The sequence below is a fragment of the Aspergillus vadensis genome, assembly GCF_003184925.1.
Source record: "Aspergillus vadensis CBS 113365 unplaced genomic scaffold BO88scaffold_11, whole genome shotgun sequence".
Lineage (NCBI taxonomy): Eukaryota > Fungi > Ascomycota > Eurotiomycetes > Eurotiales > Aspergillaceae > Aspergillus > Aspergillus vadensis.
The window spans coordinates 445,077-470,981 of record NW_020292049.1 but is presented as its reverse complement, the minus strand read 5'-3'; the positions used below and the strand labels follow the sequence as shown (position 1 = coordinate 470,981).

The window sequence follows — 25,905 nt, the reverse complement described above, 5'->3', positions numbered from 1 at the left end:
AATCTCCATCTGACCTTCTGCAGGCTTGCTTTTGGCACGCCTATCTATAGTGGAACATACTTCTTAATTTGATCAAACCTACCAATGAGCTCTGACAATGGCAAACCCCGACAGAGAGTCTACCGGACACGGACCAAGTCAGGGTGTACCACATGCAAGTAAGTGACTTGTCTCCCTCACGATAAGAAATAGTATACAGTACTAATTCCATCCACAGAAGTAAGTAATGTCTGATACCCCGTGAAAATAAGATACGGTCATCACCCACACACTATCTTCTCTATCACCACAGTAAGGCGCGTCAAATGCGACGAAACCCGTCCAAGCTGCCGAAGATGCACTTCCACAGGCCGCAAATGCGACGGCTATGCGACCAACCTCACCTCTACCCTTACAACCACCGTCCTTCCACGTCCTTCCCACGCCCTCACTGGCTTCCGCTATGCCACAGGGGCGCGTGATATCCGATCATTCCAGTTCTTCTACGAAAAGACCGTCTTCTCTCTAGCCGGCTACTGTGGCTCGGAATTATGGAGTCGGTCAGTCTTGCAAGTCAGTCAGAAGGAGAAGCCCGTATGGCATGCCTTGGTCGCCTTGGGTGCACTGCATGAGAACTTCGAGAATGGTCAGCATCTCCCAGGCCCCTGGTTCAGCCGAAAAAGCCATGACACCTTCGCCTTGCAACAATACCTAGCGGCCATCCGGGCTCTTTTGCGTCCGTCCGAGGATTCAGGTAGTCCATCGTCCACGTATGTAGTCAGTAGTCATGGCGCGACACTCTCGGTGGATGTGTGTCTTATATCATGCGTGCTATTCGTCTGCTACGAGGTAGGTTATCCTACTACTCTTTTTGGAGACACACAGTTATTTGACCATCCCTCAGATCATGTCCGCCAACTACGTCGCAGCCCTCAGCCACATCAGAAGCGGCATGAAGATCCTAGGCGAAGTTGCCTACGACGCAAGCACAGGAACATACCATCATCCCCTTCTCAGGCCATCCACTGTACCGAATCTCGAGATCGATGAGATACGCAAACTCCTCATCCGCCTCCAGATCCAAGTATATGCACTGGTACTACCCATCCCCAACCCAAGCTCCCTACCTATACTAACGATCCCACAAAAGACCCGATCCAACGAAGACAGCCCAGCCTACAGCACCGCCCAACTAAGATGCACATCCAACGACATCATCGAAATCCCCTCAACCTTCACCTCCCTCTCCCAAGCCCGCAACATCTACGAACACTACAGCAGCACATACCGACATGACTACCACACCCTCATCGACACCCAACCCTCAACACCACCATCACCATCACCATCACCAATAACAAACCCATCCCTCGCCCCCCTAATCCATCACTACGCCACCATCCTAACCAAATGGTCCACCGCGCTCGACCACTTCGAACAAACCCGCGGCTCCACCCTCACAACAAAAGAACAAATCGGTCTCAAAATCCTCCAAATCCACCGTCTCGAATACACCATGATGCTCGAACAATACAACTCGGGCTCCTCCGACTCCACAATCTGGGATAGATTCAACCCTATCTTCAAACAAATCATCTCGTTATCAAAATCCGTCGTGCAGATGTCCGGCCCCTCATCATCATCAACATCATCACCCTACTTCACCACAGTAAATCCCACCTTCACCCTCGACCTCGGCATCATCGCCCCCCTCTACACAACCGCCACGTTATGTCGCGACCCTCTCACCCGGCGCGAAGCCGTCGAGCTTCTCCGCTCCTGTTCCCGACAGGAAGGCGTCTTCAGTAGCCAATTATGTGCCATCATGGCGGAGAAGGTGATCGCGCTGGAAGAGCATGTTGCGCTTGCAGCCGGGGATGTGGACTATGCGAGGGATTCTGCGGCTATTACGGGGATGGTCTTGAGGGATGGCAATGAGTTGCAGTATCGGTCGGCGGTCATTACGAGGTGTTGGGAGGTGCCGGAGAAGGCGAGGCTCACGTATGCGTATCCGGAGTTTGATCTGGTGGGCAAGAGGGTTTGTTTGACTATTGGGCAGGATGATAAAGTGCATGTGAATATTCCGTGGTGGCCCGGGGGTATGGTGGTTTTTGGGGCGGAGGAGGGGTGAGATGTTGATGTGGGTAGGGGTGGGGGTGGGGGTTAGTCCTGCGGTTGGTAAGATGAGTATGGTATTAAAGGAAGTGGAAGACTACATATAGGATATCATGTTCAGGAGGGAGTATGTTGTTTGGTGAGGATCTAGAGCTGGGCAGCAGTCCACGTGCGTTCACTGCCTTCGGCTTGATTGATTTCTGGGGAAATCGTATAGTCTTCATATATAGATGTTCAATTTCAAAGCCACTGCGTGGCAATTCTAGTAGACCAATAGAGATCCAAGAGTCAAGAAGCATAAATCATAGATACAAGAAAGTAGGGGCTCCCCATAGGGCCAACTGCTAATCACTTTGCGCCATTTGTCGCCATCCAAATGAAAGGGTTCTCAAACGCAGATAAATCAGACATGTAGGAAAGAGCGTGCAGATCATTTCACCTCGTTGGCGTCAGAGAATGGGCTCTCGACGCGCGGTGGGAGGTGTCGACTGCTTCGGTTAGACTGGGTACCTTCGGGTCTCTCGAGCAAAGATGACGCTCGGGCAGACGCTCGGCGATCGGTCTCTGCGGGTTGATCCTTGAAAGGGCTCTGGCTGACGGCTGGCGAGTCTTCAATCACGGTAGCGGGTCGTGATTGTGTCTCCTCCTTAGCGGTCTCTGTCTTGTTGGTGTTCTGTGCCGGTGTAGTCTTCGGCGCCGAGTCTTCTTCATCCGAGGAGTTTTCGTCGAAGCCTGAGGTAGGCGTCTCTTCCTTTTCTTGGGTACTAGGCGACTTAGAAGCAGCCGCACTATTTGTCTCCGGTTGCTCCTCGATGGTCTGGACGGCGGGAGACGCAGAGGCGTTGTTGTTCTTCTTCTTCGAGGCACCTCTCACCATAACCGGCTTGGCGGTAACAGTGCGTGCGACAATCGAACTGTTGCTGGTTGTCGTGGTGACGCCTGCCTTGGCGAGTTGTGCCTGGGTGATGGCTGGAACAGCGGGCGCATCTGCGGCTCCGTTGATATTGACCACCGCCGCCCGTGTGCGCATGACCTGTTGTGCAGGCATCGGGCTGACGATAGCATTGTTCCGGTAGATAGTGGTGGCCACACTGCTGCGCAAACTCGGGGCGATGCTGCGGCGTTCGTTCGACATTTCCGACCATGTGGAGTCGCGAAGATCGCCAGGCATGAAGAAGTGCTGATCCGGGTGGGCACCGGGCAACGGAGGAACAGGCGGCACGAGGTGGCCCGGGGTTTCTGGAGGCGAGCGGTTGGTAACACCGGGAATATATGCGATCTGAATGACATTGGAGGCGCGAGTTAGGACGGTCGATGCGATCGAATGGGTCGATTTTCTCGACTGTCGGGCGTCGTTGAATGTGCTGGCCTTTTCTGCCACACTGGCTGCCTGTTCCTGGCGCTTCTTCCGGATGAAGAACCACCACACGAGGAACGTCACAATCGCAACAAATGCAATACCACCAATGACTCCTCCCGCGATCGCTCCGGCGTCACTGCCTCCACCACCCGAGTTGTTTGAACTGGAGCTGTCGCTAGACGTTGGGGACTTGACACATTGGGTGCTGGCACACGCAGAACATGACTGACTGGTCATCGTACATGTATAGCCATCGTCGCAGGTCGGGCAAGACGGTGATGTAGAGGGACATGACACACAGCTTCTGAAGGACAGAAGGGAGCGGGCGTACAAGACTTCAACACATCATGTCAGTATTCGGAGGGTGAATCAGACCAGGTGGAAGACATACCATTGGGGGAGGATGTATCGGGAATATGGAAAGACATGATGAAAGGTAAGGTGTGAGTTCGAAAATGGGTCGCGGCGAAGGGTTAAAAACAAGGAGGTATAAGGTTGGGTCGTGATAAAACGCTGCTGCTTCAAATGGGCGAGAAAAGAGTGGCAGGCCGATCAACGGCAAAGCGAACGTGCAGAATGTAGTAAATCTGGTAAAAGAGTGTGGGTTCTCAACGGACGTCAAGTCGTGAGGGTGGTTACGAGGTCATCAAAAGGAGGATGGGTGATTTTAGACAAGCGAACGGATGTCGGTGGTAGGGAAGTCGGTCGGCGGACGGTAGGCAACAACGGTCATAGTATGCGATCTAAGGTGGATCTCCGTTAAGGTGAGGCGGTAGATGATTCTCCCAGTCGGGCGTTTTGGACAGTCAGTGCGATGGACAATTCAACCCCAGTGGCAGTTGATATTTGATAGGTCGCTGGGGTTGATGTCGGAGAAACACGCGTTGGTGGCTGCCAGGTACAGAACCACCGCAGGGACAATGGATTCAGGGGAGATCGAGATGACAGGAGAAGAAGGCGGTATGTCCGGGGGTTGGGGAAGAGGAGGACGAGGGGGAGACCGAGTTGATAGCCGAAAAGGAAGAGAAAGGAGCAAAAGGATCAAAAGGGAAGAGAGAGAGAGGGAGGGAGGAAGAAGAAGCAGAAGTAAATGAGTGAAAGTCGAAAGAAAGAAATGACCGATAATAATAGGAATTCAAACAAACCGAAAGGGAACGAGGAAGTAAGCAGACAAACGACTGAAAGTGGTGGTGGTGGTGGGTGTGGGTGTGTGGAAGTGGAAGGGGGTGGTGGGCGGGAGACGCGGAGAGGGCGAAGGCCTGACTCGGTTGGGTTTAGTGCTGGGCTGTGATGTTTATGCCCACTCACTCCTGCCACTTACTGCCACGGTTCACGCAGGGGAGGGGAACAAGTCAATCCCCCATTCATTTATCTTCCTTCAGTCTATTCTATGGACTATCCAATGTTGGTTCCTCCCAAAAGATGGGTTGACCCTCATCTTCATCTCCCCTCACCACTCAGCATCAACGAAGAACCACATCAAAAGTCTAGCCCATCTATCTACATGTTTGTCTTCCCGTCTTCTTCCAGCCCATCGCACAGGCCGGTTCACTCCTCCATGGCGTGGAACGAACGCAATTAACCCGACCAGCGAGCGGCACACCAGCCATTGTCAATAGGAGACTTAGTAGTCCCGCAATAGTGCCGGGATATTGACCGACTATAGCGAATTCTGCGAGAAACTTGTCCTACTAGCATCCCCCTCTCCGGAAGGAAAATTGATCAAACTATTGGAGATTTATTATTGAAGAGGGGAAAAAGAGGAATCCTATCCAGCCGACCGTACAGAGGGGAGAGGGGAAGGTCGCAGAAATCCCATGAACGGGTCGGTCGCCTACTGGATGTACATGGCTACATGCCTCTGTGCGCTGCTGCAACAAAGATGCCTAACCCTCCCCTGGCATATACGGAACGGTGGAGGAGGGTTCCCATCATGCCCCATGATTCCTTACATCGGGTGTCTCAGGTGCAACCAACCATTCTCTGGATGTGTGCCAGGCACGGCCGGCCGTGCCTGGACTGGATGGTCTCGAACCTCCAGCCCACGTTGGATTCCTTCGCCCGGAAATTAACACGGGATGTCTGGTCGAATCATGAGGCCGCTGCACACCCACCCGCAGCCTCAGGCACGGCAGACGAGATGATCAATTTGATTAACTCATTAATCGAGATTAGATGCCCATTCTGCTTCTTCTTCCTCTTTCCACCATTGGACTCGCCTATTCCTGTCGCCGGCACTTGGGCTAGTCTGTCATTCCCGCAAACAGCCGACCGTTGAAGGACTTGGCCTTTGCCATAGCACCAGATGTCGGGTCCATGGTAGAGACTTGTCAGCCAGCCCCAATAGTCAACCATAGTAGTATTAGAGTTGGGGGTGATTATGATCCATACAGGAGTACGTAGGGAGTCGACTAATCACTAAGACTGAAGGAACACATGTTCGACAGGCCTACTGTAATGAGAACGGCCGGAACGCTAATGGGCGGGTTCGAATGGCTCAAGCCACGCGTCATCCGGTCTCGATCCCGACAGACCAGTCCATGCCACCACTGACCGTTATTCTCTTCAACTTTTGGCAGAGATTTACATGATGTGGGCTAGAAGCTTAATGACAATAACATGAAATAACATGAAGGGTCTCTTGTTGATTCTAGCCTCAGGGTCAACCATACTTTGTATACACAGCAATACTGCACTCATTCTGCACCTGCTGCCATACCGGTATGATCCGGAGTTTGGTCCCGATGGCCCCCAGTTCCATATTCTCTGGTGGATATGGAATTAATCAATATTCATGCCGAGTCTTCAATAGATCTGTGCTTTCTCCATAGGCTGTCAAACCATATGCATTTTATTGATTCTGACAGAAATGACATTTCAATAGTGTCATAGCCTCTCCCTCTCTCTCTCTCCCTTTTCTCTTGGCGGGTGCTTAGCTTGCCATCGTCCAACAGTCAACCATTCGATAGCCTCCACCACACCTTGACTGGACCATCAAATATGAAGAATAAATTGAATTCTGCACATTATTTACATTCTTACTCACATACCCAGATTGTTGGCTGGTTCAAGTTGGGGGGCCACGGTCATCATCTTTGGGGCCATCCCCTGAATGCAAACTCCGTGCCTCTGACTGGTCAGATGGCATGATTTGGCCCTGAGATTGACAAAGCGTCATCTTCCCCTGGATGTCAATCCAACACTATTTTGGTAGTTACTAGTAGTAGACGTACCAGAAGCTGTAGATTTCATCATCAGACTAAGATACAAATACTTAGCATTTGTGAAAAGATCATATTGAGATGCACCGGGCGAATACTATATGTAGTAGGCTCGGAAGCCACTATATTTGGACTACGTAACATCATACTATTAGATATCCATATAGAAGTAGTCTACTACGCGAGATAACTATATTTTGGGTATATTTATACAGTAATTAGCGTAATACAATATTCATTCGTCTGTTCTTCGGCCCCTTATGGATAAGCCTTTCGTCTGACCTCTGCATGATTCCTTCAAATAAGACTTAGTAAGCGTCTGATGAAGATGTCCAGCAAGTTTATCTTGTTGAAGATGACACAGGTGCTAGCCAAATATAGATACCTGAAGATACATAGTCATCAGCGTAGACTTAGATACTGTAAAGTTGAAAAAGCCACAAAGCAGATCATTCGATGACAATGCGTGCTCTTGCATACAGTACACCTCCTCCAGTATATAGTGCTACAGACATAAATATCAGCAAAGTATTGTTGAAATCCTGCCCATACGTACCATATGAAGTATATATGTGGGCAGGCCGTTAAACGCGGATGCGAGCGGCTGATAAGCTGCGTCGAGGTAAGTAACCTGATCCAGCGATGACATGAATGCTAACGTTCGCGACGACGGCAAGGACTAGAAAAAGAAAGAATTAATGGTGAGATCGAGCGTGCCAAATGGCCTATCCTCGCACAGGGCTCTCATGTATTTCGGCGACATCAGCCAGAGGGGTGTAATCAGGAGCATCATCCTCCCCGTCAATCGCGTTCCACTCTGGCCGCGATGTAGGATCGATAGGTATCCGGCAAGGTCGATGGCTCGGTTGATCATGGGTGCCGTCGAGTAGTGGTATCAGAGGGGAGATGCCGTTGTGTTGACGTGGGCACTGTTTGGTAAGTGTCTAGTAGATGTCGAGAGTCCTGATAAAAGCTCGGCATATTTACTACCTTTAGGCTTTTACCAGTTGTCCATCCTTCAGGGTGTGGGCCTGAGTATTATCCGTGATTGTTATGTGCTACTGCTGTGCGGCAGGCGCAGGTGCGTTTCGTGTTGTTGTACCTGTCTTTCAAAGGATTTCCCCCATACATCGATGATCAATGTATTTTCTATGTCCCAGCACCCTATCTGTGAAAGAGAAGATGACTGGTATTCGACCTGCTCATCAATTTCCATCAGTATGATGTAGTCTTTTATCGATAGCTTGTCTGAAGACCTAGCGACCTCCTATTCCAAGACGTTTATGAACATCTCACCGATTTGTACGGTCGAGCTTTGTGATAGGTTAGAGAAAGTTCTACGATATCTCGCTAACAAGTGCTCGTTCAAGATATCAGTATATTTATCCAATCCCTCATCCTACTTAAGAGTATGAACTAGCATTATGTTAATGAGAGTACTGAGATCAAGGATCTCTGACTTTTATAAGCTGAAGGTGGGATATTCTAAGATGTTGGAATGCGGCTGGTGATTGCGCTGCAGAGAGATTATATAGTCTAGGAAGCGAGGCTTCACCTATTTATATCATGAATCAAATTGGAACTTTCACCGTAAACAGGCACTTCAGGGCATCCTTCACTCGTCTGGTCTTATCCATGGCCTTTCAGCTCCTAATTATTCCTTCCTTCCGAGGTAGATAGCTACGAATACGACCCAGGAAGCTCGAATATGTGGCAGTTTATTTCTCTCGTGGTAAGATGATAAAAGTACTACGTGCCTCCGCTTCGAGCGTACTAGCAAGGGATAGCAACTCTAAGATTGACAATATACACAGGTAAAGACCTTTCGATACGGACTTCTGATTGCGGAAGGAGGGGCCAAACCAATTTCTGCGGCGTCAACAGGTGCAGAAATGGAGGCTAGCCTGTGATCGTGGTTGTGCAGTAGGAAATGGTTGCATTACTGCCAAGAAATTAATGAAATAGGATTGAGTCAAGCAGTAAACAAGAGCTATTGTCCAAAATACTACAGTTAAGCTTGATGAAATAATTAAAAAAGAAATCGTGGCAGCAACTAATTTGTATATTATTATAGTCAGTAGCCGCACTCTAGTAGTATATAATGGTTAACATTGAATGATTTTTTCCTGCATAAATGGACTGGATGATAGTATGGTAACTTCAGCATCAGCCATTATATATAATGTTTAGCACTTCAATGAAATTCAACGAATCATACTACTAGTAGAAGAATGAGTTGTATCGGTGTTTCAGAAAGTCCTCAAGGACGTATTGGTCAGCTGCTGACCCATAGTACAACGATATGATAAAAACAACAGCAACCCTAATAGTACACCGTACAAACAAGCATATTCTACCAAGCATCCACCGCAACGCGCATATTCAGCAGTGCCCGAAGCATGCAAAAGGGTACATGCATAGAACTTTCGCACGAGTCATGCACGATCAGAACAGCCCGAGACTGCGCCCGTTGCTCGTTACGATATGCATACTTCTCCTGTATGGGTCTTCTTTTCAAGTACTTCCCTTTCTGTGGCTATTTTTTCCACCCCTGAGCTTTGCCCCGACGGTGCTATCATGTAGTTGAAAGGATCTCCGTATTCAACTTAATACACCGCTTTATGTCTTACTCTCAACCGAAGTCGTTACTTAGTTCTCAGTAGCCGCTGACGATCTGTCTCTCATTCCCGAGACAAGCGGCCAATAGTGAATGCTTCTGCGCTTAGCCTTTGGGACTAAGTGATAGTAGTGGTACCGAGGGTCTTGCTCTATATATATCCCGCCGCTAGTAAATGGACCCAGTGGCTGCAGTGGGATAACTACCATGTATACTACACTGCCGCAATAGATGCACTTCACGACGCACATTCTACTTAGCACATGCGTTTGCTTGGCTTTCACATGTGTTTAGATCTGAGCCTATCGCATGTGTGTGTGATCTTGCATCAAGCAACTCTCCTCGCTGCCTGTATGTGCACTGCGGGACAACTCAGTCTTCGGAGATTTAATTATGTGAGAACAGACTAAGCATATACCTAGCATAGATAGGAAAACAATACCGGGAGTGTTTGATGAAGATGTTAGCTACTTGTTGATTACTGATTTAAGCTACGGTACTACTACGTTGCAATCTTGAATCGTATTAATTTAATTAGGTTACAACAGCCCAGCGGATGGGACTGGCTACAGTTTGTAATATCGGTTGTAACCCGTGAAGGAAGAATCACATTCTAAGGTTCAGACAAAGCGGAACTACCCGACTACCTTCCAGCGTGGCGACTTTTCTGATGTAAGAGAACCGGTATTCCCACCGTTCGTGTGCTACTCAAAATATAGCCAAATAAGAGGCAAATTCTGCCAGCCCAGGGCTTCAGGGACGCCGATTCGTGCTCCAGGGAAACTCTGTGTGACTTTGTCGCGCCTTTGGAGGGTGCCACATTGTCTGACTCGCGATTCACGGGACAAGGGCGACTGTGTTGTCACCGGGTGCTAAAGATAGGATATAGAGAGCTCGAAGCTAACCCCGATGAGGGTTTAGTCCCCTGAGCGCCATAGCTTTCTGTGGCAGTGATGATCATTGACCATGGCAGAGAGTTGACCAGTGGCATCAAATGATGGCTTGCAAAAGAAAAAGAAAAAAGGATATGTGTGTGGACATGCTGGCCATTACCTAATATCAGCACTACGCTCAACAATTGCCAGCCGCTTTGAAACCGCGGCTGACCAGTGAGCATGACCCCTCCAACCGCTTATTGGGCTTTGACTGTCTTTCAATGATCCAGTGTGACCTTGGCAAAATTAAGGATTCCAGGCTAGCGTCGCTGGTGGCTCCTGATTGACCAACGGCTGATAAACACGGTCTTGAGGCCCCTAGTGAAGGGAGTCTTGAGTTCCCCACAAGCCTATATTTGGCTGGGGAGTTTAGGGAGTTTAGACCTTTTTGGGTGAGCCCCGCCCCCTGAAACATTCGCCGTATTTTCTGTATTTCGGCGATACCAAACCTCCCCAATACCAGCCGCAATTAGTTGTCCGATCTCCGATAGGTCACTTTGAATACTGGTTACTATGGCAGACAGTATGGGGGCCAGTTTGGGGGCACTTTTGGGGGCGATGTTTCGTGTTTGGCAACAGGCAATCTACTAGGTAAGATCAATGACAGCTCTCTAGGTTAGCGAAATCTATGAACTTACCGGGAAGGGGGAATTCAACCTGAAGATTTAGGGCCCGTCCAGTGCTGACTATTGGTGGCTGATGTTGTTTGTTGTATGTGGCCCAGTTATGCTGGCGAGGGATGTGGAATGTCCATACTTTCGAGGCCAACAGGACCTTGGAAGTTATCTTGACTCCCTATCGTCAAGCCACCTTATGCTATGCTTCGACATCATTATTACCAATTGTTGGATGTTATTGCAGCACGCGTCTGCTAACTATTGCATGATACGAGCAGGACGTGATAGCAATGCAAGAAGTGCCATGGGTGGCAAGAATGATATCCATCGGAATCCTCGATAGAACACGGTGTAGACTTAGTACTAGGTACTTGACCGCCATGCCACACACACAGCCACCAACTAAGGAAGGGTATTACATGGTACCTGGCAGGGTTACAGTGACAATACGGGACGGGAAAGGTTGTGTTTTCAGGGTAATGCGGTAAAATAAAGAAACTCAAGTGGACCAGGGTCCATATCCACTGGCCCGTAATCAGGGTTCAGACCCTTGATAATTTTAAATACATAACACTTGAAGTGCGGAGCAAAGAGCCAAGGAGGGGGAGCAGAACAATGCCCTCAACTTGTAACAGTCAGGGGCGTTATGTATTGACAGGGAAAATTACTGCGAGTGGCTCTGCTCGCTCTGTCCATAACAAGTAAGTAAGTAGGAGAAAGAGTCTGGAAGGAAAGATGGAAGAATATGATGCAGGAGACGATCCGTGGGCAAATAGCCTGCCCAACCTTGCGGTCAAAAGAAGAAATATGAGGGGATACCAAAGAGGAAATGGCCAAACAGCCCAGCAATTCATTCCCTTCCCCCAACAAGGCGTGTTTGGATTTCTTTTTTTTCCATTTCGTGAATGTACAGAACAAGAACCTGTGAATAATTAGGAATACTCTTTTTTACCTTCAATTTCTCAGGTGGTAGATCAAAGGGCAGCAAGTAAGACATAGAGACAGACAAGTGACAATAATTAGGATTTGATCGACTAGTAAGCCAGCAGCCATCATCGGTATCCGCCGTGATCGCAGGGAGATCTCAAGTGTATCCAGCCTTTTGGTTAGGAATCCAATTACCCACACCCCCCCCAAGGCTTTCCACCCCCGTCTCGAACACTGCCAACCAAAAAAAACCGCCAGGGCGACCCTTGACCATTACCATTTCAAAGGAAAGCTGTCTCTCTCAGCTTGTCGTGCCTTTCTGGGCCTTTTTTCCCTTTTCTTCCCTTCTCTTCCTATTTTTTTCTTTTTTACCCTTTTCCTATCCTGAGACCTTCTCGTCCATCCCCATCCCGCCCAGTCTCACTTCTCTCTTCCTCTTTCTTTCCCTTCTCATCCTCCTCCTGCCCCTCCCAGCTTTGTTTTGGGAAACCCTTTCACCAAAACCCCAACCCTTCTTGTCCGCCACGGTCAGACGGGCTTCCCGAGCTTCTACCCTCATCCATCACCTGCGATCGCAAGGTACCTCTGCTCAGCCCTGGCGGCTTTTTCACGTTCCTGCTGTTGCTCGCGCCCTTCGACCAGTTTCTTCTTTCAACTGTTCGTCCCCCCTTCGCTCGTTTCTACCCTCTCGCGCATCCCCGGCCATTAGAGCGCTTGTTTGTCTGCTCCCTCCGCTTGGGGTGGTTGCCCGCTTTATTTACTTGCTCCGTTGTCTGACTTCCCCAGTCGGTGCACTCCTTGCTCCTTGTTTCCCTGATACCCTCACGCCTCATTGCTTCTTGCGCCATCCTTGCATTCTGTTTCCACGGGGCTTTGCTTGAGCGTCCAAATTCAGTTCACACATATTACGACTTTAATATCGTTCATCAACCATGGCCTACCAAGGCACTGGTAATCACTCGCCTCCCGGCTACGACGATGGTGGACATCGGCTCCAGGATCTACCTGCCGGAAACAACGTAGGTTTTCAGTTCTACTGGCCGTGTGACATCGCGCCTGGACAAAACAATCAACTAACATGAAAACTTGGATGATCTCTAGTATGAAGAAGAAGCGTCTAGAGGATTGCTATCGAGCCAAACGGGCCCGTTCACAGGTCCATTCGATGACCCCCAGCAGCGCAATCTGTCCCCGGCTCGGCCCACCTCTGGATACAGCTTGACCGAGACATATGCTGCCGATGCGGGTTATCATGATCCCTACAGTGCAGGTGGCTCTGTTTACTCTGCACAGTCTGGAGAGAACCCCGCCACTGCCTTTGGCGTCCCCGGCCGTGTGGCTTCGCCCTATGCTCGTAGCGAAACCTCGTCAACAGAGGCTTGGCGCCAGAGACAGGCCCCTGGAGGTGCAGGTAGTGGTGGCGGCGGTGGTGGTCTGCGCCGCTACGCTACCAGAAAGGTCAAGCTTGTGCAGGGCTCAGTCCTGAGTGTTGACTACCCGGTGCCTAGTGCTATCCAAAATGCAATCCAGGCGAAGTATAGGAACGACCTGGAGGGCGGAAGCGAAGAATTCACACACATGCGATGTAAGTTACGCAACGGCCCAATCATGCAGCTTCTCGGAACTAACGGAGAATTCCCTTGGTACAGACACCGCAGCCACATGTGATCCTAATGAGTTTACCCTTCATAATGGCTATAACCTTCGTCCTGCCATGTACAACAGACATACCGAGTTGTTGATTGCTATCACGTATTACAACGAAGACAAGACTCTTACAGCTCGTACGCTGCACGGTGTTATGCAAAACATTCGTGATATTGTGAATTTGAAGAAGTCCGAATTCTGGAACAAGGGTGGACCGGCCTGGCAAAAGATTGTGGTCTGCCTGGTTTTCGATGGTATCGACCCCTGTGACAAGGATGTGCTGGACGTCTTGGCCACCGTTGGTATTTACCAGGATGGCGTCATGAAGCGTGATGTTGATGGAAAGGAAACCGTTGCCCACATCGTATGCGCAACCCCAGAATATACACATCTGGAGAATGCTAACAGCTGATAGTTCGAATACACGACGCAATTATCCGTTACCCCCAACCAGCAGCTCATTCGCCCGACAGATGACGGCCCCAGCACGCTACCTCCAGTTCAGATGATGTTCTGTTTGAAGCAGAAGAACAGCAAAAAGATCAACTCTCATAGATGGCTATTTAACGCTTTCGGCCGTATCTTGAACCCCGAAGTCTGCATTCTTCTCGATGCTGGTACCAAGCCTGGCCACAAGTCACTTCTGGCCTTGTGGGAGGCCTTCTACAACGACAAGGATCTCGGAGGTGCTTGTGGTGAAATTCACGCCATGTTGGGTAAGGGTTGGAGAAACCTCATCAACCCTCTCGTGGCAGCCCAGAATTTTGAGTACAAGATCAGTAACATTCTGGACAAGCCGTTGGAGAGTTCTTTCGGTTATGTCAGTGTGTTGCCTGGTGCTTTCTCGGCATACCGATTCCGTGCAATTATGGGTCGTCCATTGGAGCAGTATTTCCATGGTGATCATACTCTCTCCAAACAGCTGGGTAAGAAGGGTATCGAGGGAATGAACATCTTCAAGAAGAACATGTTCTTGGCCGAGGACCGTATCTTGTGTTTCGAGCTGGTTGCCAAGGCTGGCTCAAAGTGGCATTTGTCATATGTTAAAGCCTCGAAGGGTGAAACTGACGTACCTGAAGGTGCTGCGGAGTTTATCTCGCAGCGTCGTCGTTGGTTGAACGGATCCTTCGCCGCCGGTATCTATTCGCTCATGCACTTTGGACGTATGTACAAGAGTGGCCACAACATCATTCGGATGTTCTTCCTTCATATTCAGATGCTGTACAACACTTTCTCAACGATTCTTACATGGTTCTCTCTGGGTATGTTTAGCGATTCTATTCGTCTATTGCACAAATTTGAGGACTTTACTGACTTTAGAAACCAGCTTCTTACTGGCTTACAACATCGGTCATCATGGACCTTGTCGGTACTCCTAGCCCTAGCAACGGTCACACTGGTTTCCCCTTTGGCAAGACGGCAACTCCCATCGTCAACACCATCGTCAAATATGCCTACCTTGGTTTCCTGCTCCTCCAGTTCATTCTGGCCTTGGGTAACCGCCCCAAGGGTTCTCGGTTCTCGTACCTCGCATCTTTCGTTGTTTTCGGTATCATTCAACTCTACGTTGTCGTCGATGCACTATACCTGGTGGTCCGCGCTTTCAGCGGTAGCGCTCCGATGGACTTCGATACCACACACGGCGTTGGTGCGTTCCTTGGTTCGTTCTTTGGGTCGACCGGTGCCGGTATCATTATCATTGCGCTTGCTGCCACTTTCGGTCTCTACTTCGTCGCTTCGTTCATGTACATGGACCCGTGGCACATGTTCACCTCGTTCCCTCAGTACATGGCCGTGCAGTCTTCTTACATCAACATTCTCAACGTGTATGCATTCAGCAACTGGCACGATGTGTCCTGGGGTACCAAGGGTTCTGACAAGGCGGATGCTCTTCCCTCGGCGAAGACGACCAAGGAAGGAGGCAAGGAAACTGTCATTGAGGAAATTGACAAGCCTCAAGCCGATATTGACAGCCAGTTTGAAGCTACGGTGAAGCGTGCTTTGACACCATATGTGGCTCCCGAAGAGAAGGATGAGAAGAGTTTGGATGACTCGTACAAGAGCTTCCGTACGAGACTGGTAACATTCTGGATCTTCAGTAACGCTCTGATGGCTGTTTGCATTACCAGCGATGGTGTGGATAAGTTTGGCTTCACGGTACGTATATCCTCTGCAACAAACAGAGTCTCGATGTTCCAAAAGACGAAACTAACGGCTTCATACAGAACTCTGCCACCGATCGTACGTCACGTTTCTTCCAGGCTCTACTGTGGTCCAACGCCGTTGTCGCGCTATTCCGCTTCATCGGAGCTTGCTGGTTCCTGGGTAAGACCGGTGTGATGTGTTGCTTCGCCCGCCGCTAGAGAAGGTGCGCAGCATAATGAACGAAAAGTTGTCAATGAGGGGTGCTTTGCTCATGGCCGGCAGAGGCCTCGTGGAGTTATTCTTGGCACATTTTTGTCGCAATCTTGTATTCTACATACGATGTTTATTCTTTGTTTCCCAGGTTCGGCCGCGTTTTGTTTCAGGTTGGATTTGCACATTTCATAGGGACTGCAGGCACGACAATGTTTTGTAGACTCTTAGCGCATTAGAAATGGGATGTATTCAAGGGCGTGGAAGGCGATCGGATGACTGTTTTACGCGGGATTCCCACAGATAATGTTCAAAATGAAACCCTCATAATAACAAGAAGTTGCATGGCCATATACTGAATGATAGGAAGAGAGAATGTAATAAACCGCTGATATGGGCATGAGTGGCAACTGGTACGGGCAGGCGGTGGTGCAATGGGTGGCCCATGGCGTCAGGCCGCCGCCCGCTCTCTGCGGCAGTCCGGCTATCACCTGTCTCTGATAATCGCTCTGTTGCCTTTCTACACGCAATAATACACACACTTTTCTTCTGTCGTGGCCTGCCGCCTCTCTAAGTTGAGATACAGGACTGGCTTCTCCTGTCTTGCCACCGTTCCCTCTACGCTGAAGTGGAGATCAGTTGTACCGGCCAACGAAAGGACCCCGCAGCCTTTCCTCCCCTCTTCACCCACTCAACACTACGAAGACTCTGGGATAGCGATCCCATACGAAAATCCCTAGACCTAACTTTTTACAAACAACTCTAGATCCTACCAAACCCACACACAGGTGATCGCGAGCCCGCAAGATCAGCCACGATGTTGAAGATATGGTCTATGGTATGTCGCGACTGATTCCATCCATCCACCTGCCAACCAACCAACCAACCCATATGTACCCTCCTTCCACCTCACTAACACCCTCTCAAACAGAAACAACAGCAGCAACAAGCTGAGAATGCCGAAGGAGCTGCCGGTAAAAAGAAGAAGAAGGTCACCGCCGCTCAGCTGCGCGTGCAACGAGGTCTGAATGTCCCTACCTACCTATCTACCTGCCCTACTACCTTTTCTCAAACCACACCACACCCCTCAGGACATTTAACTAACATCGAAATCGACATATGAAACAGACCTGCAAGAACTCACCCTCGGAAGTACAATGAAAATGTCCTTCCCGAACCCCGACGACATCCTAAACTTCACTCTTACTATCGAGCCGGACGAGGGCATGTACAAGGGCGGCGCTTTTCACTTCAACTTCACCGTCAATCAGAACTTCCCGCATGATCCGCCAAAGGTCAAGTGTACGCAGAAGATCTACCATCCGAATATTGATCTTGAGGGGAATGTGTGTTTGAATATTCTGAGGGAGGATTGGAAGCCCGTGTTGAATTTGAATGCGGTTATTGTGGGGATGCAGGTGGGTTCTTTTTTCTTCCTTTTTATCATGATTGTTATTTTGTGAAAGGAGTGGAGTGTTAACCTTTTACGCTTTGTTTAGTTCCTCTTCCTCGAGCCGAATGCTTCCGATCCGCTGAACAAGGAGGCCGCCGACGATCTGAGACAGAACCGGGAGGCGTTCAAGCGCAATGTTAGGACATCGATGGGTGGTGGTAGCGTGAGGGGGATACAGTATGAGCGTGTTATGCGGTGAATGGTGGTGGTGGAGTCTGGCCTGCCCCTGTGTGGTTGGTAGGTAGTGATTGATATTAGTTGCTCTTGCCTGATGGGCATAAGGTATAATGGTGGTGGTGTGGTGGATGCTGTGTGTCTGTGTCTGTGTGTTGTGTTGATTAGGGGGAGTTTTACGTGCATGGCCTACATTTCCACTTGGATTAATTAGCGACTGGATAGATTCCCTGCTTATGAATGAAAGAAATGAACACATTTTTATGAGATTACTGCCGAGTAACATGTACAATACTGACCCTCACTACAACCTACAAACCACTTAATGTCCCTCCCTACGACAAACACAAGAACAACCAACCAGATAATCCCAAACAACCGCATGTATGAGTACAAGCGTATATACAACAGACAAAAAAAAGCACTCGAGGAAACGTTCTTCTTTCTTCCCTTCTTCTATTCTTTCAATTCCACAAACACATTCAACTCGCACCATCAACCGGGAAACCCAACCCAAAACCCACGCAATATACCAGACAACAAAAACAATGTCAATCACATCCTATCAGCTACACATTCCCCACACTCCACTCCCCCAAATCACGTAGCTGACGCATCCCGGTTCCATCCGGCATAATTAAACGAGGTACATTGGGAGGCCCCCAATCAACGCGCGAAGTCGAATGCATTTGTGCTGCCGATGCGAATTTACTGCTGGGCAGCAGCGCGCTCGGCCTCGAGGCGGGTGTAGTAGTCGTCACGGGCGCGGACGCGGGGGAGGTGGAAGCCTGTATAGTGGTTTATCGTTAGTGACTGGTACCTCTAGGGTGTAGTTTGTTGAAAAGGGAAGGAGGAGGAGGGATTGGAGGAAGGTCTGTCGTATACGTACCGTACCACCAGAGGTAGCCGAAAGTGGTACCGAAACCTGCGAGATAATCAAATCAGTCAATTGCTCTTTTGGCGGGTCGGTATTTTGCGCGCGGGGCAGATGCCGATGTAACAATGCTTGTATGCAATTCGAATATATGGGTAGAAAGGAAATCATATGAAGACATCTCGGGTCAATGGAAGCGCGGGGTCGTAGGCGGACTCACCGAAAGCGGTGCTCAGGTCAAGGACCAGGGTGCGGCGGAGCATCTGAAGTGCAAAATGTTAGCTTGTAGGGTTCCAAATCTGGGGGAGGCCATGGGGTTGTGGATGTGGTCCCGGGTGAGTTGGGTAGGAGGAGGGTTGTACGTACGCCGGTGATGGGAGCAACGGAGGCCATTGTGAGATATTAGTGTCTTCAGACAGATCTGAGAAACGGGTAGAGGAGATTCGCGCAAGAATTGACCTGCTGGGGTGGTGGTGGGGGGTGCGGAGAGGAGAGGAGAGGAGAGGGAAAGCGAGCGGTGATGTCGAGAGTGAAAGTCGAGGTGAAGCTTTCCGGGCCGGCGTGTAGTAAGCGACGGCTGTGAGTGGCCTGACTTTTGAGGGTGGGTTGCTGCTGCGAACGTTTGGTGATAGCCCGAATACTACACAGTTTATAAGGGGGTATATTTATGAGTTTGGCTATTGTTATCTAAATTTATAAATATTGTTATTGTAATTCTGGTTTACCAAGTCCTGATTGAGCATTGAAGCTGATGACTGGGCTGTAGTGGTATCTGCCTCAGGCATAAACACGTGACCTCACGCGGTTCTTGTGTTTGGCGCCGTTTCTGGATCTCTCCCCATCCATCCATCAAGACCACCGGCGCCATGGTCTCCTCGGAACCCACTGTCAAACGATCCTCTTCCTCCATACCAGAAGGTCCAGATGCCCCTGATGTAAAACGAACGAAACGCCCTTATCACCATCATCATCGCCTACAAAGTCCCGTCGCCCCAGCGTTGCCGGAACCCGCCATTGTCGACGAGGCCTGCATCGACCATGTCCTCAACCGGTCTATCGGACAGTATCTACAAGAATGCGGATTTGATATCGCCGACCCTGCAGCGCTGGACGCCTTTCGCAGGGTAACGGAGGAATGTACGTTGGGAAACCTAGGTCCCAGAAAGAATTGTTCATGATATTGATGGATTTGGTCACTAGATCTGCTGAGATTCGCCTCATATGTGCGCCAAGCGATGCTCTCCAGCCGGCGCATACAACCAATCCCCCAAGATTTCGAATATGCCTTGAAAAGACAGTCCGTGCCGGTCAGCGACCTCATTCCGCACGTGAAACGCCATCCAAACATCGAACCTATCCCCACCCTTTTATCAAGTCCTCCGCCGGAAGAGGACTCGTTCAAGACTTTGCCATCCTTAGGGCCGCAGCTCAGCGGCGAAGACGATCGCGTTCACAACGCCCATATCCCGAAACATTTCCCCGATTTTCCTAGTAAACACACGTATCGTCACACACCGGTCTTCACGGAACGAGAGCAAGATCCGCGCGTTATTCGAGAGCGAGCAACAGAGGATGGTCGGCATGGCGAGGAGGCGCTGCGCAAGTTGGCCCGTGCGGCGTTCAAAGACAATAATTCCGGCTCATCGGTCCGGGATAAGAAGCAATGGGGACGACGAGCGGAGAGTATGGATGGAATGTTTGAGAAGACTGTTAGAGCACTCGCAAAGAAGATACAGAAGCCCGGGACGGGCCCAGACTCTGCTGGTCCCATGGAGATCGACTCGGGAGCTGGTGCAGATAAAGCCTCCCGCTCGAAGCTGGCGTTGAACATAGAGCTGCCTCCTATCATCAACTGCGAGAGAGACCTGTGGCGACGGGCGCCTACATCTGGGAGCCGACGAACGGAGGAAAACAAGCTATCAAGTGCAAAGGATACGCCCGATATGTCGAGGGTGGATAGCTGGGTGAATGCATCATGAGGTGTAGGATAGGCAGAGGCGTCAGGCGTTCAGCTTTTTCATCGTAGCATAACCGAGAAGATACCCATGGAGCAGGATGTCAAATAATGCAACTCAATTGGTTAATCACATAGCTTAACTGCCATCGTGATCATCAGTAGAATGAACGCCAGTTCAACTCCTTGCCATGCATGTAATCGAAAGGAGCCTTCCATCAGGCCTTTGAGCTGCTCTCCGCAGCACGTTTACGCTGCTCTTCTTCTTTCGCTATCCTGATCGGCTCCCAAGCAGTCGTTTCTACCGTTAATCCGCCAGCGCATCTAGCATGAAGTGACTGTCAGCATTGAACCATTCCCTCAAGCCCATAGCGAAAAGGTAACTCACCGGCGAAACAGCCTCACAATCGGCTTGCAATTCACCACACCCGGCTTAGGAATCCCCTCTTGCGGCGGATTGCAGGAGTATTGGACCATCTCGAGCAGCTTGCATTTCTCCAGCTCGACAGGGCCGCCTTTGCGACGCTTCTCTTGGAAGTTCTTGGTAACGATGTTGACGTGGTCTGGAAGGCTCTCGGCGGAGAAAACGGGGACAAGAGGAGCCATGGTGATGAAGGTGTCTAATTATGGTTCTGAGTAATGTCCTCTAAGTATGGTGGCTTGAACAATTCATCCGCAGCTGGGAATAATGACGAGCAAGACAGGTGGTATTGGGGAAAGGAAGAAAAGTGGATGGAGCGGAAGCGTTCGCGTTCGCCGGCGCCGCGATCCATCCTTACCAGTTATCGTCACAACGGGTCAGCCCGCGGTGATTTTGTGATTCTATCAACTCCTGGAGGGGTTCGGAGTCCGCCACTGCTTATCCATTATTTCAGCGGACAATGTTGAGCTTTGTCACATTTGTAGATATTGCAATTGTGTCAAATGGCTGCCAACTTTGGGGGAGAGCTTCTTGGGGAGGTGTATGAGGAGAGACTTGACGAGGTATGTATGGGTCGGTGTCTCGGTTTACTGCATGGTTCTGCATCATAGCCTTATTGTTCTTTGTGGATACTTTTTTGAAACCTTGCTGAATGGATGCTAACATGAGAAGCTTCTGCACGACTTAAGAAACCTATCACATGGAATTGGTGATGATGATGCCTTAAGGCCCAGACTGGGTGTCCAAGTGCTTGATGATCTTATGGGTATTTTCACAACGCCCGCCCCTGCTGCACAGAACATACATCTGGAAGGGGATCTGCAACATGATCATTCTGGGGATGCCCAGGGAGCAGACTTCCATGGCACTGAGGGCGAACTCCCAGCTCAAGGCGAACTCATTAACGATGAGCATGTAGGCATGCATAGTTTGCCGATGTTGAACATCAACCGCACAGAAGCAGTCCTGGAGATCTCTAGCAAGCTGTCTGCAGCTGGAAAGTCCCATCTTCTGTATTGTCTCGCTGCAGTCGCTATCTTACCATCTGTGGTCAATGGCGTCCCGCTCGGTGGGCATGAATCGGCAGTGATATTCATTGACACGGACGGTCGGTTTGACGCTGAGCGGCTGAGAGCAGTGCTTAGAGGGTTTGTTCAGGCCAGAATTGACGTAATAGCTGAGGAATCATCTGAAATGTCATCTGAAGCGGACAATTTTGATATCGAAACTATGCTTGTCGCCAGTCTGCAACATGTCCACGTCTTCCGTCCACAATCATCAGCTGCTCTCCTTGCTACACTTCAAAACCTGGATGCCTACATTCTTGACTTATCTCGCCATTTGTCCTCCACTAGACCCGTGCATACTATCTACCTGGATAGTGCCAATGCGTTCTTCTGGCAAGATAGATTACAAGACGAAATCTCTCGAGTGGAAGATATCGGGCGGGTCGATGCTGACTTGGAGCATGAGCGTACTCGGAAGCGACGGTTCCAGATTTCAGAACTATATGCTGCCTTTGTGGCGGAACTGAAAAGATTACAGCGACTTTTAGGTTGTATGGTGGTTTACACCACCACTGTTCAAGGAAGATTCCACGGTGCTCGTGGTGGTAACCCAGCGTATGCACCATCAGGACCGTACGACTTGTATAACCCACGCCCCTCTATAACAAAGGCGCCTTCTTTTGGGTCTGATCTGCCAGCTCCTTGGGGTAGATTTCCTTCTCTACGAATTGTTGTTCAACGTGATTCAGTTCGTCCCTTTCCGCCTACTATGACTGCGCAAAATGCGCAGCGCGGTGCGCCTCGTCGACAAGAAGTTGTCAGTCACGGAAGGTTCTCCGGATGGGTAAATGAATGGAGACGCGATGAATGGCCTCGTAGGGTTCTGGAGGGCCTGAAACAAAATAATGGCGGCAAATTCGCCTTTCGCATAGGAAGAGACGGGGTCGACATCGGTTGATACATTTCTCATCTAGCTATGTACACTGTACAGACGTGATTTGAGACAGTGGCCCCAAGCAGATTATACATGCTTTCTTAACTGAACAACTTTCCGATGGCCTCAACCGTGGTGTTTCCACCGCTGAACACGATGCCCACATCCCAACCCTCAGGAGCCTCCTTCTCGACCAGTCGTCGGAACTCCTCGTTATACAGGCAAACGGCCAAACCCACCACAGCGCTTGGCTCCACCATTACCTTCATGCGCTCTAGAACCAGACGCATTGCCGCCTTGATCTGCTCCTCCGTCACGGCATATACGCCAGCGACCTTATTCCGGTCCGAGATCACCTCCCAGTTCAACAAGCCAACCGGTGTCCGCAACCCGTCCGCGATGGTCAGTGTCGACACTGCCGGAACCCGCTCCCCGGCTTCCAGTCCGCGCCGGCAATCGTCTGCGCCCTCGAAACTGGGTTCCGCACCAAACACCTTGGTTGTCTTGTCTGAGAAGAAGGTTGCAACACCGGAATTGAGACCACCTCCACCAATGGGTGTGAAGACAGCATCAAGAGCCTTAGACCCCTCGCGGATGCTCAGATGTGGCTTCTCAGCCAGCAGCTCCTTGTACTGCTCCTCAAGCTCGAGAGCGGTGGTACCCTGGCCGCAGATGATATTGAAGTCATCATAGGGCGGGATCAGAATTGCACCGGTCTTGGCTTGCACATCAGCGACGACAGCTTCGCGCTCGACGCTCGTGGAACCACTGAAGATGACCTCTGCACCATGGGAGCGCGTCCCAGCGATCTTGGAGGGCGTGCTAATACTGGGCATGATAATGTAGGCGGGAACACCAAGGGTGGCGGCAGCGAGAGCCAGAGCTTGAGCGTGGTTTCCTACACGAACTGATAAATAAGGTGTCGCTTCATTCAAAAGTGTTTGGGCCTACCAGAGCTGTGGGTGATAACACCCCGTTTCTGTACATCCTCCTTCCCCCGTTCGGTGATGAGTCGTAACAGAGCGTGGAAGGCTCCTCGGGCCTTGAAGGCACCTATCCGTTGGTAGTTCTCGCATTTGAAGAAGAAGCGGAACTTGGGATTGGCAGGAGCTTGGCCCTCAAAGGAGGTGCCAGTCAATGCCTCTGGGGATTGCGGCGCCGAGGCAATGTTGTTGAGGGTTTGGCAGGTGAGGAGAGGCGTGCGGTGCACATAGGGTTGGATGAGGGAGTAGGCCTCATGGATAGCTGAAGGTGTCAAAGATTGCACGAGCACGGAGGGGTCACCCATTTTGAAAGACTTGTTTGTCTATGAACTGACTTCCAATGGTAGAGTACTTAGATCGGTGACTCAATGGTACTATAGTAGTATGATAGAGTTGCGGAGAAAAGGGCAGAGGGGAAAAGGCCGGGTGATAAGCGGCATCCGAGTCGGCGCTGGGGATACATCTCCGCCATCGGACCCCCGCATTGCGCCAACACAGTCGAAACTGGAAAATTGCAAGGCGTTGAGATTGCAGAACATCAGCTAAGGCTGAGAACAAATTGAAGTAAATCCAATTTGCAGAAATGTCATCTGTATTGCGCGGCATATGTTGGACAGTCATTTTACTCCGATAGCAACAATACCCGATTAGGACTAGCGCGCTGTCATGCCGCATCTTCCCCGCCACGTGACTGTGGCCGAATCGGGCAAGGGCAGGAGGGGCAAAAGAAAGACTGAATAGATTCATCTCGTCGCTCCCTGACTCACTTCCCCTCGTTGCGCTTCCTTTCCAAACCCCCTCCACAGTCCTAGAACAGATTGCAAACATGGCCGAGGAGCAGTCGCACACCGCGCAAGAACAGGATATCAATCCTTGGTCCGTGGAGGGTGCCCGCGACGAGAACGGAGAGGTGGTCGCCATCAACTATGAGGCCATCTGTCGGTATGTGCTACCCCGCCATTGAAGCGCTTATTGCAATTCACGCAACAAGCCACTAACCACCTCCAATTACAGGAAATGGAACACATCCATCATCGACGACAAGCTCCTTGAGCGCTTCGAGAAGGTGACCGGACACAAGCCGCATCGCTGGCTCCGACGCGGCCTGTTCTTCAGTCACCGTGACTTCGACCGCATCCTGACCCTCTACGAGCGTGGCGAGCCTTTCTTCCTCTACACCGGTCGTGGTCCCAGTACCGGCAGTTTGCATCTGGGTCACACCATCCCCCTGCAGTTCACCAAGTGGCTGCAGGATGTTTTCGACGTCCCCTTGGTCTTCATGCTTACGGACGACGAGAAGGCTTTGTTCAAGGACAGCATAACGTTCGAGGATGCCATGCACTTCGCCATGGAGAACGCCAAGGACATTATCGCCCTGGGGTTCGATCTCAAGAAGACCTTCATTTACAGCGACTTGAAGTACGTCAGCAACCACTTCCTCATGAACGCCTGGGAGTTCGGAAAGCTGGTCACTTTCAACCAAGTCCGTGGTGCGTTCGGCTTCAACGAGAGGTATGTTGATCTACACATTCCATATAAACATCATCGGGAGACTAACAATTTGCAGCACCAACATCGGTCGCATCTTCTTTCCCTCCCTTCAGTGTGTCGCCGCTTTCGCTACCTCCTACCCTGAGATCTGGAAGGACGAGCCCTCCACCGAGCGTACCCAGGAGATTGCCAACATCCAGTGTTTGATCCCTATGGGTATTGACCAGGATCCCTACTTCCGTCTGCTCCGTGACAACGCCCACCGCATGCGCTTCCCCTCCCCCAAGCCCGCCTTGATCCACTCCAAGTTCCTCACTGCCCTGCAAGGAGCAGGCGGCAAGATGTCCTCCTCCGACCCCAACTCGGCCATCTTCATGACCGACACTCCCAAGCAGATCAAGGTAAGAGTGATAGCCTCAACGAAAATGCTTTTTGCATACTAACAGATCATGCACAATCCAGACCAAGATCAACAAGTACGCCTTCAGCGGTGGCCAAGTGAGCATCGAGGACCATCGACGCCTAGGTGGAAACCCCGACGTCGACGTTTCCTACGTCTACCTGACCTACTTCGAGGAGGACGACGCCAAGCTGGAAGAGATCTACAAGAACTACAAGAGCGGTGAGCTCCTGACTGGTGAGCTCAAGAAGATGACCATCGAGGTGCTGCAGCAGTATGTTGCTGCGTTCCAGGAGAAGAGAAAGGAAGTCACCGACGAGGTGCTGGCGGCGTACATGAAGCCCCGCAAGCTGGAGTGGAAGGGCAACCCCAACCCCGTTCCGGCCCCTGCCCCTGCCATCCGCACTAAGAAGGAAAAGGAAAGCGCGTGACTAGTGAACC

The 25,905-nt window shown here is 50.5% G+C and overlaps 9 protein-coding genes across 9 annotated transcripts; 6 read left to right on the top strand and 3 right to left on the bottom strand.

The window, feature by feature from the left end:
• Positions 1–81: 81 nt before the first annotated feature.
• BO88DRAFT_388422 (Zn(II)2Cys6 transcription factor domain-containing protein) lies at positions 82–2,110 on the top strand (the record flags this gene model as incomplete). Its single annotated transcript, XM_025704866.1, has 4 exons — positions 82–158; positions 297–828; positions 884–1,075; positions 1,130–2,110. The coding sequence occupies 4 exons, from the start codon at positions 85–87 to the stop codon at positions 2,108–2,110; spliced, it is 1,779 nt and encodes a 592-aa protein (XP_025562970.1).
• Positions 2,111–2,362: 252 nt separating this feature from the next.
• BO88DRAFT_43390 (uncharacterized protein) lies at positions 2,363–4,056 on the bottom strand. The gene is made up of 2 exons (XM_025709453.1): positions 3,846–4,056; positions 2,363–3,789 (listed from the first exon to the last, which is right to left on the bottom strand). Exons 1-2 carry the CDS (start codon positions 3,880–3,882, stop codon positions 2,525–2,527), a joined length of 1,302 nt encoding a protein of 433 aa, XP_025562969.1. The 5' UTR covers positions 3,883–4,056; the 3' UTR covers positions 2,363–2,524.
• Positions 4,057–8,801: 4,745 nt separating this feature from the next.
• Positions 8,802–9,293, top strand: BO88DRAFT_43352 (uncharacterized protein). The gene has a single exon (XM_025709429.1). It carries the CDS (start codon positions 8,978–8,980, stop codon positions 9,260–9,262), a length of 285 nt encoding a protein of 94 aa, XP_025562968.1. The 5' UTR covers positions 8,802–8,977; the 3' UTR covers positions 9,263–9,293.
• A 3,410-nt stretch (positions 9,294–12,703) lies between these two features.
• On the top strand, positions 12,704–16,027 carry chsG (chitin synthase class III; the record flags this gene model as incomplete). The annotated part of the gene is made up of 6 exons (XM_025711222.1): positions 12,704–12,790; positions 12,873–13,356; positions 13,421–13,782; positions 13,834–14,680; positions 14,746–15,575; positions 15,644–16,027. 6 exons carry the CDS (start codon positions 12,704–12,706, stop codon positions 15,779–15,781), a joined length of 2,748 nt encoding a protein of 915 aa, XP_025562967.1. The 3' UTR covers positions 15,782–16,027.
• A 483-nt stretch (positions 16,028–16,510) lies between these two features.
• BO88DRAFT_388412 (NEDD8-conjugating protein UBC12) lies at positions 16,511–17,425 on the top strand (the record flags this gene model as incomplete). The annotated part of the gene is made up of 4 exons (XM_025704865.1): positions 16,511–16,611; positions 16,705–16,795; positions 16,902–17,191; positions 17,273–17,425. The coding sequence occupies exons 1-4, from the start codon at positions 16,591–16,593 to the stop codon at positions 17,423–17,425; spliced, it is 555 nt and encodes a 184-aa protein (XP_025562966.1). The 5' UTR covers positions 16,511–16,590.
• Positions 17,426–18,108: 683 nt separating this feature from the next.
• BO88DRAFT_487946 (cytochrome c oxidase subunit VIIa) lies at positions 18,109–18,727 on the bottom strand (the record flags this gene model as incomplete). Its single annotated transcript, XM_025712585.1, has 4 exons — positions 18,641–18,727; positions 18,495–18,537; positions 18,290–18,325; positions 18,109–18,188 (listed from the first exon to the last, which is right to left on the bottom strand). Exons 1-4 carry the CDS (start codon positions 18,665–18,667, stop codon positions 18,109–18,111), a joined length of 186 nt encoding a protein of 61 aa, XP_025562965.1. The 5' UTR covers positions 18,668–18,727.
• Positions 18,728–19,126: 399 nt separating this feature from the next.
• Positions 19,127–22,614, top strand: BO88DRAFT_443814 (uncharacterized protein; the record flags this gene model as incomplete). The annotated part of the gene is made up of 5 exons (XM_025710054.1): positions 19,127–19,411; positions 19,475–20,238; positions 20,451–20,534; positions 20,601–20,846; positions 21,322–22,614. Exons 1-5 carry the CDS (start codon positions 19,141–19,143, stop codon positions 22,612–22,614), a joined length of 2,658 nt encoding a protein of 885 aa, XP_025562964.1. The 5' UTR covers positions 19,127–19,140.
• On the bottom strand, positions 22,598–23,956 carry BO88DRAFT_404871 (threonine/serine dehydratase). Its single transcript, XM_025706736.1, has 2 exons — positions 23,542–23,956; positions 22,598–23,488 (listed from the first exon to the last, which is right to left on the bottom strand). The coding sequence occupies exons 1-2, from the start codon at positions 23,876–23,878 to the stop codon at positions 22,692–22,694; spliced, it is 1,134 nt and encodes a 377-aa protein (XP_025562963.1). The 5' UTR covers positions 23,879–23,956; the 3' UTR covers positions 22,598–22,691.
• Positions 23,957–24,399: 443 nt separating this feature from the next.
• Positions 24,400–25,895, top strand: BO88DRAFT_415096 (tryptophan--tRNA ligase WRS1; the record flags this gene model as incomplete). Its single annotated transcript, XM_025708195.1, has 4 exons — positions 24,400–24,515; positions 24,588–25,085; positions 25,141–25,465; positions 25,527–25,895. 4 exons carry the CDS (start codon positions 24,400–24,402, stop codon positions 25,893–25,895), a joined length of 1,308 nt encoding a protein of 435 aa, XP_025562962.1.
• Positions 25,896–25,905: the final 10 nt, after the last annotated feature.

Excerpts from the sequence above, each read along its gene's own strand:
- BO88DRAFT_43390 (XM_025709453.1), bottom strand. The coding sequence starts at position 3,882 with ATGTCTTTCCATATTCCCGATACATCCTCCCCCAATG. Across the intron at positions 3,790-3,845 it reads CGATACATCCTCCCCCAATG|TCTTGTACGCCCGCTCCCTT; the intron begins GTATGTCTTCCA and ends GATGTGTTGAAG.
- BO88DRAFT_43352 (XM_025709429.1), top strand. The coding sequence starts at position 8,978 with ATGATAAAAACAACAGCAACCCTAATAGTACACCGTACAAACAAGCAT.
- BO88DRAFT_404871 (XM_025706736.1), bottom strand. The coding sequence starts at position 23,878 with ATGGGTGACCCCTCCGTGCTCGTGCAATCTTTGACACCTTCAGCTATC. Across the intron at positions 23,489-23,541 it reads TGTTATCACCCACAGCTCTG|GAAACCACGCTCAAGCTCTG; the intron begins GTAGGCCCAAAC and ends CAGTTCGTGTAG.